The sequence below is a fragment of the Haematobia irritans genome, chromosome 5 (genome assembly GCF_050003625.1).
Source record: "Haematobia irritans isolate KBUSLIRL chromosome 5, ASM5000362v1, whole genome shotgun sequence".
Classification (NCBI taxonomy): domain Eukaryota; kingdom Metazoa; phylum Arthropoda; class Insecta; order Diptera; family Muscidae; genus Haematobia; species Haematobia irritans.
In genome coordinates, this window is record NC_134401.1 from 71,664,351 (window position 1) to 71,678,583 (window position 14,233).

Here is a 14,233-nt window from a genome sequence, read left to right on the forward strand (position 1 = left end):
AGATTTATACCAAATTAAAACAAATATAATTTAAACACTACTTTCTGTGGAATAACATTAAATAAAATAATTTAATCTAAATAATCTAATTGATTGTGAAAAAAATTGATAAGCGTTCACAACGATTTTTTTTGAATGTTGTTTGGATTTTTAATGAGAACTATTTGTAAGTCGGCTTTAAACGGAAATTCGGGATTCGAGATCAAAATAAATAAATATAAATACAGATTAGGACGAGCATACTGGAATGTAAGTCATTAGTATTTTGTAACAAATTACTAACCCATACTACCCCACGTTCTCTTCGCCAAAAAACTATGATAATTATTCACCTCACTCTCTGCCTTCAAAATAACAGTAAAAAATAGAAGAGAGTATTAGCTACGAATGACATACTTTCTCTTAAACGCTTTGCTAACAATATCATTACACACACCAACACACATTGGATTCTCTAGCAGAGAGTACGCACAGTACATCGATTACAGAAACTTATCGATATAATATACAATCCGTATGCATCACAAAACTATAATTGGTATTTTACATTTTATGTTCATATGAGGCAACAATGAAACCCTTTTTAAATATATTTATGTCAAAGTATCAATATTTTACTAAAACCCAAATTTAAATGGGAATACTTCCAAGTTGGATAAAAATAGAGAAATTTTTCTAATCAATAAAATTAAGTGGAGAACGTAAAATTTTAATGATTCCCCAGATGTACTACTAACCCACATTAATCTTTATTTAAAAATAATTTTCTCGATATTATTTATTTATTTGTATGATTCAAAACAAATTTAAAAATTTGAAGTTTTATGATGAATTTGATTTTCGATTTGCTTTAAAATTTCTGTTGCGATTTTAAATAACTCAAACGAGTTCGGGAAATATATATATTCGTAAATTGATTGCTCTGTAAAAATAAAAGTGATATAATGATCAGTGTTTTGAAAATTGGTTTACCATCTATTTGATTTTCAAGTGTATATGAACGTTTTTAAGAGAAAGAAAAATTGCCTGGGCTATAAATGCCATAATAAATTTGTCCATTCAAGGATTTACAAATAATCCTATAGCTAAAGATGCTACAATCGAAAAGGATTTGCAATTAATCCTGTAGCTTCTAAATCTTAAATCTATCATGTTTTTTACATCTGGATCATAATCAGAACATGTTGTTACTTTTGAAATTTACGCTGAATGCCTTGCTGTGAAACAATTTCATTGCAAGAGGTTTACAATCAACCTAAAGTCTTACAAATATATTCATTTCCCTTTATAATTTAACTCACGTTTCAATTCTGTAGAGTTGCCATTGAGCACCAAAACAAACAAAAAATAGGAACACAAAAAACAGAAAGAAAAACGGAAATTGATCTCAATATTGTTACGAGCAGTGACTCGATTTGTAATCCACGTTGGCCACAATTTAATTTGTTTCCCGCAAGGTTGAAATCTTGTGTTCGGATTAATTTCTGGCTAATATCATTCCACTGTGGCTTGAGAGTTTATCGTATTATTAAAGTTGTCTATGTCCAATATCGATTATCGCGTCAATATGATAGACCCCTCACAAAATAACGACTCTGCCCCAAGTAGATCAGCTTCCAGGTCCCACGGGGAAAGTTCTACTTCGAAACCATCAAGTTTTTACGAAAAATTTCTATTTGGTTATAATCACCTCATTAATTTTTGTAAAATATACGACGAGATCGATGTTACAAATCTAACAGACTCTGCCATCGAAGTCAGACTAGAAGATTTGGATCAGAGATGGAACAGGCTCCAACGTGATTATGAAAATGTGATTTTATGCCCAGAGTTTTCCCACACGAAGGAGGCCAAAGAAAATGTTCAAATTAACTTTGATAATTGCGCAGAGGTGTACTACGGAACAAGGTCTAAGATGTTAGATATCTTAAGAATTTCCGCAGTTCCAAATTCCCAAAACGTAACGCTCCGTCGTCCGTCAGCCCCAAGAGAGTTTTCACAAAATTTTAGTCAATTCTCAGACAATTCAAATGTATGCATTAAAGTTCCCCCATGCGATACAGAGGTATTCAAGGGCAGTTACGAAGAATGGCCTTCATTTCGTGACATGTTCACGGCAGTGTACATGAATCACCCTAAACTCACACCTGCTCAAAAACTCTACAACTTGAGAAATAAAACGAAAGGTAGTGCCGGTGCTATTGTAAAACGATACCCACTATGCGATGAAAATTTCTCCCATGCTTGGAATGCCTTGAAATCTCGCTATAAAAACAAGCGAGTACTGGTGGACAACCAACTAAAGATTTTATTTAACATTCCTGTTGCGAAAACAGAAGATAGTGAGTCCCTACAGAAAATTCATTCCACAGTAAACGATTGCCTGTGCACTTTAAAAAGCTTAGCTATAAATGTTGATGATTGGGATCCCATATTGATATACTTGGTATCAACTAAGCTTCCAGAAGAAACCATATCTCAATGGGAACAATCGCTAAAATCCCATCGCGAACTTCCCACTTGGTCGCAAATGGACGCATTCCTAATAAATCGGTTTGAGGTGGTGGAGAGGATCACAAGTTTTAAATCTGCTAGGGAAAACCGAACTTTTCCCACGTCAAACAAGCTCCCTACGTCTAATAAAGTTCAAATGTACGTATCTCAAGAAAAGCTTGACTCCCCATGTCCAATGTGTAATCAAAAGCACAGCATACGTATTTGTCCGGAATTTCGTAAATTTTCCACTCAAGAAAGGATTGATTTCGTCTTTAAAAATAAGATTTGTAACAATTGCCTGTCTGACACTCACCTAAAATCGAAGTGTAAGAGCAAGTATAGGTGCATGCTGTGCAAAAAGCAACACAACACTCTCTTACATTTAGATCAATCCGATTCTGGGCTTCAAAATTCCAAATCTTCGTCTTCTGAGAGCAACATTGCCGCTACTTCTGAAGTAGGGGACAATCCTGACATACAATCTCCCTCTACATCACGAGCTACATTTTCTCAGATTCAAGCAAACTTTTCTTCGAATAATGAGACAATATTACTTCGTACAGCCTTGGTCAAACTCGAACATCAAAGTGAACTATTCACAATCCGAGCATTAATTGACCCGGGATCCCAGAGAACTTTCCTGTCTGAAAGGATCCGAAATTTATTGAAACTACCATATCGCAGAGCTCTTTTCGAAATAAGTGGAGTTGGTGAAACAACCCAAAGAGCGGATAAGGAATGCGAATTGACACTGTATTGTCCCAGAAATGGTTTTCGGTTTGAAATTTCTGCCATTATTCTCCCCAAGCTCACGAAAAAAGTACCTTCCGTTTCTTTCAACGTCGCATACTCCAAAGAGCTCAGAGAATTGGACTTAGCAGATCCCCATTTTAATAAATCGTCCAATATTGATTTGATTCTTGGAAATGACTCGGAAAGATTCATAAACATTGTGGGTATAAAGAAAAATATCTGTGGACAAGCATCCGCTTATAACACCATCTTTGGATGGGTACTTAGCGGTCCCATGACAGCCCATATATCCACATTCACCACAAATGTTATCCCTTCCGAGGACAAGAAAATTAGCGATATACTTAGAAAATTTTGGGAAATCGAGGAGATTCCCTCTGACCCAATTTGTTCGGATGAGGACAAATATTGTCAAAATTTTTATTCATCGACCACAACTCGGGATTGTGATGGTGATACGTAGTACGGCTCCCGTTCAAACAAAACTTTCCCGATACGCTATTTCTAGGCCCATCACGTTTTCTCGCCCTAGGACAATATTCAAGATTGGAAAGAACATTGTCCGCTAACTCGGAGCTCCACGACGAATACCAATCTGTTCTTAATGAATATCTCTCATTGGGTCACATGGAAGAAACTTCCTCCCACGAAATTGCTACCATGGGTAAATTTTTCTCATTTTATCTCCCACATCACGCGGTAGTGCGACCTGAACATAGGTCTACTAAAGTAAGGGATGTTTTCAACGCCTCCCGCAAAACTAAATCCGGGTTTTCTCTAAATAATGTGCTCTACACGGGCCCCACTCTCCAAACAGATTTGATATCTACAATCCTCAATTGGAGGAGATATAAGTTTGTGTTTAGTGGAGATATTCATGAAAATGTACCGTCAAATAAAGGTACATCCCGCAGATAGGCCATATCAACACATTTTATTCCAATCAAATAAAAATGGTCCCATTAGAGATTATCAATTGAATACAGTTACATTTGGTGTAAATTGTGCCCCCTTTCTAGCAATAAGGACTTTACAGCAATTAGCCACCAACTGTGAAACACAGTTTCCAACCGTATCGAGAATATTGCGTAAAGAAACTTATGTTGACGACATTTTGTCCGGGGGTTTCTCAATCGAAGAGGCTTTAAAGGCACAAAAAGATCTGATTGGAGTTCTAAAATCTGCTGGGTTCCCATTAAAGAAATTTACGTCAAATAACTCGGAGTTACTTGCCAAACTTCCCAAGGAAGATCTATATGACTTAGATTTTTTACGTTTCTCTGAGAAAAGTTCAACATTAGGCATAAAGTGGAATGCTCTTCTTGACCACTTTTCTTATACATATGTCCCAACACAAGCAGATTCAAACCCAACCAGGCGCAAAATACTATCTATTGTAGCGCAGTTATTTGATCCCGCTGGTTGGATAACTCCTGTTGTGATTCGGTCGAAAATCCTCATGCAGCAACTCTGGATCCAAGATGGATCCAGTACACACCGAGTAGTAATATTGAGATACATGGCTTTTGTGACGCATCAAAAGTGGCGTACTGCGCATGCGTGTACATAAGATGTGAAGTGTCCCCATCTCAGGTTACCTGTAATCTGCTAACAGCCAAAAGCAAAGTAGCCCTCTTAAAGACAATAACTCTTCCGAAATTAGAGCTTAATGGCGCGGTACTCTTATCCAAATTGGTGAACTATGTTCTAAAAATTTTCGAAAGCAACGTTAATTCAATAACCCTGTGGACAGATGCATCCATTGTTCTTGGATGGTTGTCTAAACCCCCAATGTCTTGGGAAACCTATGTGGCCAATCGCACTTCTCAAATTCTCGATTGTACTCCGCACGCTAAATGGAGATACGTTCCCACACACGAAAACCCAGCAGATCTCGGTACGCGTGGCTGTAAACCTCAGGATCTCAAGTACAATACTTTGTGGTAGAATGGACCGAATTGGTTAACACAATCAGATTCCCATTGGCCCAAGAAAAATCCTTTAATATTCATAGAAAAGACTCAGGCAACTGAAATTTGTCACGTTTCTACTAAGGAAGATGATATATTATTCAGATTTTCATCGTACACAAGAGCTTTAAGGGTTCTTTCATACGTTTTCAGATTTTATCGCAGAGTTCACCTTCGACTCAGAAATTCAATTAGAATACCAAGTATCGATTTGGGCCTTGATGAGTTACAATTTGTATAGACTCGATTAATCATACTCTCCCAAAAGAAATTTCACCCAATAGAGTATGCAACTCTTCTCAATTCTCAACCAATTTCACGTAAAATCAATTTGTGTACCTTCAACCCATTTTTAGACTCTAAAAATATTTTACGTGTAAATGGTAGACTGTCCGAGTCATCTCTTCCATATCGAGAGCGTCACCCAATTATACTTCCAGGTAACTCTAGGTTATGCTATCTATATTTGCTACACTTACATAATTTTTTGGCTCATGCAGAGAGCAACCAAATGTGCAGGTTTACTCAAACACAATTTTACATTTCCCGACTCAAACCCAGAGTAAAAAGCATTATTCATAAATGCAAGACATGTATTATTTATCGACATAATCCAAGTTCCCAAATTATGGCACCTCTGCCCCCAGAAAGAAGCACATTTTCTTCACCATTTCACATCACTGGTGTGGATTTTGCGGGTCCATTCGACTTGAAAAGCTCGACACTTCGAAATTCTCCAATAATAAAAGGCTATGTGTGTGTCTTTGTTTGTTTCGCAACAAAAGCCGTACACTTGGAAGCTTGCTCCGATCTCTCTTCGGCTGCATTCGAAGCTGCCTTTTCCCGCTTTGTTGGAAGGCGGGGACTCCCCCATCGGGTGGTTTCTTTCTTGGGGCTAGCCTAAAAATAACATCTACCGATATCGCTGAATAACATCTACCGATATCGCTCGATTCACGGATTTGAGTGGAAATTTATTCCTCCCCATGCACCTCATATGGGCGGCCTATGGGAGGCTGCAGTTAAAAGCTTTAAAATTCATTTCAAAAAGCTCACTGGCTCCCACAAATTCAATTTTGAACAAATCTCTACAATACTTGCTCGAATAGAGGGAGTCTTGAACTCTCGCCCAATCTCCGCATTATCTGAGGATCCTACAGACTTAACCGCACTTACCCCAGGCCATTTCCTTCGAGGATCCCCCCTAATGGCATTACCGGAACCCTTAGGTTAGGTTAGGTTAAAGTGGCAGCCCGATTAAGATTCAGGCTCACTTAGACTATTCAGTCCATTGTGATGCCACATTAACTAAAAGTACCTATTACATATGGGCACTTCTAGTTTTAACCGCTGAACCTTCTTGATTATTTTTCTTTGTTGAACCAACCAGAACCGGAACCCTTGTCCCCCAATATTTCTCTGATAAATATGTGGCTAAAACTAAAGGCAATCCATCACCAATTCTCGGTTAGATGGAAACAAGATTACCTTAAGTCCCAACAAAAACGCTATAAGTGGAAAAATTCTCTTCCAAACCTCAAGAACGGTGATATGGTAATAGTTATGGATGATTTACTTCCTCCAAGCGAATGGCGTTTGGGAAGGATAGTAAAAACGTATATGGGATCTGATAGCAATGTTCGTGTTGCGGATGTACGTACTTCCAGCGGAATTCTTAAAAGACCCATAGCAAAACTTTGTTATCTCCCATTCTCGAACTCAACAGATGAAAATCAAACAGCATAACACCAACTCATATCAATTCAAGATATGTGGTTCCCAAACATATATTACTTTAAGATTCCCCTTAATTAATATTATATTTTTTGCAGGATCTCAACAAGACACCAATTTAAATCTCATGTCTATAAATGCAAATTGTGTAACAAGTTCCATGCTTTAAAGGTATGCCCAACATTTCTGTGGATGACTCCAAGAGAACGGAAAGCCATGGTACTAGCCGAAGTTTACTGTATTAATTGTTTGGCGCGTAGCCATCGGTTTCGCGATTGCCGATCGCCCAACATGTGCCAAACATGCGGACGGCCTCATCACACCCTTCTACACGCGAGTTACCAGCAAACAGGGGACAGTCACCGGAGGTTACACAATTCCAACAACAATCTACCACAGATTCGAAAACCAAGAAGTAGTGCTTTCACTCAACAGCAAAAAAGAGAGCATAAAAGCAACAGGACTACATCCTCTGTCGAACCTGCTCCAAATCAACAACTCCTCTCGGAAGCCATTCGAGCTCTAGCATCTGTTTTGTGCTCAAGTGGACAATAGTCTTTTTCTGACCCGGCGGTATGTCTAAACATAATAGTTTAGACTTAAAAACTATTTGCTAGAGATATTTTGTACGATACTGAATTGAATAATTATAATGAATTGTATAGTTGTAAAAATACTGTTTTCTATTGTGAATTATCAAATTATTTATAAGATGTTTCGAGGATGGTACATGAACTTTTAACTAACACGTGGTTCATAGACTTACTTAGGTGAGCACACAAAGCATCCCAATAAATCAACCACAAAACCTAATTCTCACTCTCTTTTCATTTCCCACTTATTTGCCCATAATATTTTTGCGTGAGATATTATGTCTGGCAAGGGTTTCCAGCATTGATCTCTCTTCTTTTCATTGAAGTTCTTCGCCGTCTTCGACCATCACCAATTACAGTCCACTTCCCCTCAAGACATCGGTCAAAGCACCTCCTAACCACCAAGCACTTTGCAGCTTTCGTCTCGATTCTCCCCCTTCATTTTAACATAATTGATTCAACAAATTTTTTAATTGAAACAAAAATAATAGTATCAACTAATTTTTTAATTGGATCAATTAACTTTTTAATTGACCTTCAATTAATTTTTTAATTGATACTATCATTTCTGTGATTGAAGACATTTCAATTAAAAATTAATTGGGTCAATTAATTTCGTGATTGAATCAGAAAAATTTTTTTGTGTGTATAGACCACACAAATTGTGAACAATTCTCTTTAGGGTGAGGGCATAGTGCGATCATTCACACATCTCATTCATTTTGTTGTTGAACATAAAATTGCATGTTAACATTCTAAACATTTTTAACATACGCTGCATCTGCACTTAACATTGTTTTGTTTACTATGTTGATTCATCGACATACTTTGGTATTCGATGACTGCATCAACATATGCATATGTCCAACTGACCTATATATTATTGCCGTTCTTGTTTCTCTTAAATAGAACATTGAACTAAGCAAGAATATGGGCAAATGGGTTCAAAGCAGAGCAATGCTGCGCAGTCAGCATAAATGCAATTGTAACGTAAAAAGTGAAAGTAAGAATGAGAAACACATGTGAGTAAGAATGTGTGTAATCCATGACTTATCATTGGTCAATTCATTAATGTAAATATGTATTCATAAATTTAAGACTGAAAAATGTAAAATAGTTTTAAGAAGAAATTAGTATAAAAGAGGGTCCTTGAGCCCACAATAAACAGAATTGACTTAGACACAAAGTAATTCAGTTGTGTTTTATTTGTCAAGTTAGTTCAATTCCATTACACTGTGCGTAACACCATGTTGATGGAATTCTCAACCATTGTCAGTAAGAAACTCTTTAATGGGGTTTTTGCTATGTTCAGAAATATCTTAAGTGTATCCTTCACTTCCAATTTATCTTTTAGTAGGTAACCGAAACCATATTTGGTAAATGCGTGTTTATATATTACCAAATATCTCTTTTTGCCAAATGATTCCACAAAAGACCCACATACATCAGCGTATATCAACTCGCCAGGTGTTGTAGCTTCATCCCTTCTTCCAAAATGTAATCTATGTGTCTTGCCAAAAATGCATGGCTCACACAAATGGTTGTCCATTTTTACTTGGATTTTTAGTTCTGATTTCAATAACTTTTGCGCATCCCGCTTATCTTGATGTCTCAACGTTGGTGATATAGTTGCAATAAAGAGTCATAAGCATCTGTACTGTTGACTTCATTATTTTTATCCCCACATATTGCTTTAATATTTGCTTTTTGTCAGGAGCCTCCAATTTCTCTGACACCATTCAGTAAGACTTCTTATTTACTAAAAAACTGAATTTCGTTGAAGGGGATATAAACTCGCTGTTCCTTCTTCACTCACCTTCTTTTCTTCGTGTTTTCCAAAATTACGTTGGAACATATTTAGTTATGTAGTAATTTCATCAGCGGATTTTTCTTCATTCGTTGATAACATCATCCATCATAAGTTCTATAAATTAAAAATTATACTAAATTTTTATTTGAAACAAATAACAAATTTCATAATTTTTCATTGATTTTCTTAAATGCATTTATAAATAATTTTTCTGCTATTTAACCCAACATAGAACAAATTTTGAATAAGGTTCTATTTCTTTTGGTAATAAAGAAAATAATCATGCCTGTTCTGAGTCTCACCGCACTGTACACCACACAGCACACAATATTCACACTTCTCAAAACGTTAGTTATCCTGACTCACACGTGAGAAACCTGCAATACATTTTATTTGCAGACAGGAACCATAAAATAAACCTATTTTGCAGGAAAATTACATTAGAATGTGAAAAAAGAAACAAACAACCCCTACAGATATACACCCGTCAGAAGAAATTTTCGTTCAAATAACATGTGCAATACGTATAAACACATTAAAGTTTCGAAATATGGTATTTTTTGTGTTAAAAATCTTCTAACTTTGCATACGATAGCTGTACACGTCGTCCACACAGAAAAAATGTTCGTGTACATTTTTCAGGTCTGTGACGGTGTAGTGTAGTCCAGAACACCTCTTAAGTGTGACACCTCACGAGAACGATACATGTGTTTACCAGAACAGGCAAGAATATCACAGAAATTTCATAGACTTTTACTAAAATCTAAAGAGGGTTGCACGTTTAAAATTTTCCTGTATATGATAATATTAATGGTGGCGAAGAACAAGTAAACCCAACCCATTCCGGCGAGTACTAGCCAAATAACGTGCCATCCTGCGTCATAATCAAAATAGATGTTTCGAAATAATAATAATTATGAAAATACCATTACAAGTTTATGTGGTATCAGAATGGACTGAATAGTCTAAGTGAACCTGAATAAATCGGGCTGCCACTTTAACCTGACCATATTGTTCGGATTTCAATATTGGTATATTTGTGAAAATTTTGGATTTGCTTCTTACCCAAAAAATAATAAAAAACGTCAAAAAGAAAATATTTGAAGAAACGTGGAATACACTATATAAGTTTAATTAACTTAAAATAAAAAAATGTATTTATATTAATAGTTCGGGGACATATTTAATTTTTTCTAATTTAATTCTGTATGATTTTTGGTTTAGGATCTCCGTCATCGTCATTCATTTCCTGCAAAATCGATAAAACGTCTTCGGGTCGTACATCCAAAACACCACTACAATCACAACGACCTATTTCAACGCCACGTCCTTTATCAAATAAGGAAGCAGATAAAATAGCCATGAATGAGGATATGAGAACACCCAAGCAAACGATAGATAAATCTGTACAAGAAAATAATGTAGTGGATGAATCTCAAATAGAAGCAATTGTAACACGGAACTCGGCCAAAAAAGAATTTTATCAAACTTAATCATAACAAGGAAGCGATATTCCCAGGAAAACCTAGCAATGGTATGTCCCATTCATTCGTTAAGGAGTCGAATTCCTGTAAGGCTGAAGAAGGATAGAAGCTCATCAGATGCAATCCCATTATCGACTGCTCTATCGAAAATGCCACATACTAAACAACAAGCAAAAAGCCGTTTGCCAAAAAAGGTGATGATGAAGTTACTACCTTCTACATAAAAGCATCAGAGCATAATAACAAATTTGTTATTTGTATTCCTCATGTTATGATAAAAGTGTTTATTATTCTAACCAAATCATATATCGGCATGTTACAATATTCAATAATATTTCGTTATTGATATCGAAATATTATTGAATATTTTTGTTTGTGTGTTGATAGTGTTGTAATTGAAACAATAAAACAAAATTTCAATACTCAAACAATTTTTGTTTATTTGTAAATGAAAAGCAAACATCCAGTAGTTGAAATAGCAAACATTTTTCTGCTGAAATAACAAACAAATATTGCTGAATTAGCAAACATGTTAGCTAAAAGCTTTTGCCACACATATTGCTCAAATTGCAAACTGCATTAATTGAAATAGCTGAATTTTTTCTAACCAGTAACAAATGTGGAAGTTGTTCCACAAACATTTCTTTTTAAACACATCCCGGGATCCTCCATCAATTGTTTTCACTACCGATGAAGTTCTAAGAAAATACGCTATATGGCCATTTAAAGTGAAAGTTTTAAATTTGGACAATTATATGATGGAAAATCAATAAAAATAAAAAAAATTAATAATAAATAAAAAACAACGAGTATAAAATGATGCAACTCCAGATCGCACGAACCGATTTCCACGGTTTTGCATTCGTTAGAAAGTCTGTGAGGTTTATAGATATAGAAAATTCAAGAAAAGTTTCAACGGACAAGCGGGAAAATCTTTTTTACATACAGCGCACATTACAAAAATGTATAATTAGAGTTCATCGCAGTTGCTTTTGTTAAATAATTTTATTTTTTCACATGAAAAATGTTCGGAGAACGTAGAGGCTAATCATGTGGTGAAAATATGGTACTTCTTTTAATATCTGGTGAAGGAGGGCGACATCCCCCTTGCCCGACTTTTTAAAAATTGGACCAAAGTTCTCCGATTTGGATGAAATTTTCAAGGAAGTTTAGGGGTCACGTCTAGACAAAGACCCGCTACTTTATTTTTCGATATTTGGTCGCTGAGGTGGACCACCCCTTTATACGATTTTTGTTTAAAGTACAGTAAAAACCAAAAATTCTCTGATTTACTTGAGATTTACAGAGAACATGCCGTGAAGTTATGAATTTATTATGGGGTACCTGATTTAATAATATTTGGGCGGGAAGGCGGACCTCCCCCATTCCCGACTTTTTGCAAATTGGAACAGAATTATCCGATTTGCTTGAAATGTTGAGGGAGGGTTAAAGGAGCCGTTTAGGCTAAGGACAGCTACTTTATTTTTCGATATTTTTGTTGAGGAGGGGTTTCCTCCCTCCGACTTTTTTTTAAAGTACAGTGAAAAAAAAATTCGACTTGCTGAAATATTTGGTCTCGGCAACATAATAGAACACAGGGAGACTTCATTTCTCTTCAAGTACATACCGTGAAACAATTAAACTTTTTTCAATTTGAAATTGAAATTTACAGAGGATGTGGGTAGGTTATATTATTATAATGGATATCTGATTTTGTGATATTCGGAAGGGAAGAGGAGCCTCCCCTTGCCCTGCTGTTTAAAAATTGAGCTTATAATTTGCTTGAAATTTTCTGGGACGTCTACGCAATATCATTGTTCGATATTGCGACGGGGAGGGAGACACCCTCTAAAACTGAAGAAAAAACTAGAATTCCCAAGTTTACTTGAAATTTACAATGGCCGTAGGGGAAGGTTATGAAATCAATATGGTGTACCTCATTTTTGGGTATTTGGATGGGAACCTTCTCCTTGCCCCACGCTATGAAACTTGAAGAAAAGTTTACAGATTTTCTTGGAATTTGCAGAGAAAGTGAGCTCCTTTACAAAAATAGAGCAAATCTCGATGAATGGGAACTCAGTACATAATTTTATGATTTTTCCACAGGCTTCTGCCAGACTTTTTTAAGTAAAAAACTTAAATTTACACGAAGTTGACAGGCAACGTAGATGGTGCTTCATTTTCCGGTATATGTTTGGTAAAGGCATGTTCTTCGTGTCTAACACTTTAACAAATGTTAATATGGTCAATTTTTAAGTACTTTTACTTTTTCCGATTTATTGGACTGTATTTTGAGGAGAAGTATACCTCTCCTTGACAAACCACGCATGAAATGCACAGGAAATAAAGAAGATTGTCCACCGATTTGAATACAGAACAATTAAAAAGCGGGACACGTGTGTGGAAACTATGGAGTGGTACTTTTGTTTTCAGATCGAACTTTTAGTACTTTTGTTTTCAGATCGAAGGATATGATTGACTAAGTTAACGAAAATATGCTTCGGGAGGCGCAGCAAAGCGGACTGGGTTACGCTAGTATATTTATACAAAAATATGTGACGAAAATAACAAAATAGAAACGAGGTTTAACATAAAAAATAATTTTTTAGAAAAATATTTGATCAACAAAATTAACCACTGGTGAGATTTCAACCTGTGTCCTTCATATTTTCTGCTTAACATCTCGAGAAGTAGTTACAACGCTAGCCTTGGTGTCATATTACGATCATATCACATATATTTTAATTGACGTTTTGATGATTAGATAATAAGAAAATAAAAGTGTAATAATAAATATTGATAAAAATAAAAAGTGCAATTGGTGATTGTTTCCCTTTTTTTGGGTTATCTTTGGTATAGGTTTGGGAGATAAACCGCATTTCCATATTTAAGAACATTACGAGGGCAGTTCGGAAACTTCTTAGCCTAGCACAAAAAGCGCGGTATAAACAGAAAAAAGTTAAATGTTTTGGAAACTTCCATCTCTGTTATGAACACATCCCAATAAACACAAGCGTTTGAAAAATGCTAAATTTCAACAATTTTTCAAACATTTTTTCAAAGGATTAGGGTAATATTCAAGTTGAGAAATTGTTGAGAAAATCGCGTTCTCAACAAAAAACAGACATTACCCTCAACAGTGAAATTCAACACATTAGCAATAATATCTCAAGTGTTATCCTCAAATTGAAATGCATCGCTACTCAATAATTTGTCAAACAATTTTTGATGCGAGTCAAATTCAAAATTAACATCGTTGCAAATACTTTTCAACCTAAAATTGTATAAATGATATCCCCACTTCAAATTGAAAGTCAAAGCCAAAATTCTATGAATTTTGTATAATTTATTCATTTTTATCAAAATAAAATATATAATAATACACTACACTAC

General features: G+C 35.6%; 1 protein-coding gene across 1 annotated transcript in view; it reads left to right on the plus strand.

The window, feature by feature from the left end:
- The window catches only part of Cap-G (Chromosome associated protein G), an 84,532-nt gene extending 73,261 nt beyond the window's left edge, over positions 1-11,271 (plus strand). Inside the window, exon 12 of the mRNA XM_075310232.1 lies at positions 10,581-11,271. Coding sequence (XP_075166347.1) covers positions 10,581-10,849 — 269 coding nt within the window. The 3' untranslated portion in view covers positions 10,850-11,271. The remainder of the gene's footprint in view (positions 1-10,580) is intronic.
- Positions 11,272-14,233: the final 2,962 nt, after the last annotated feature.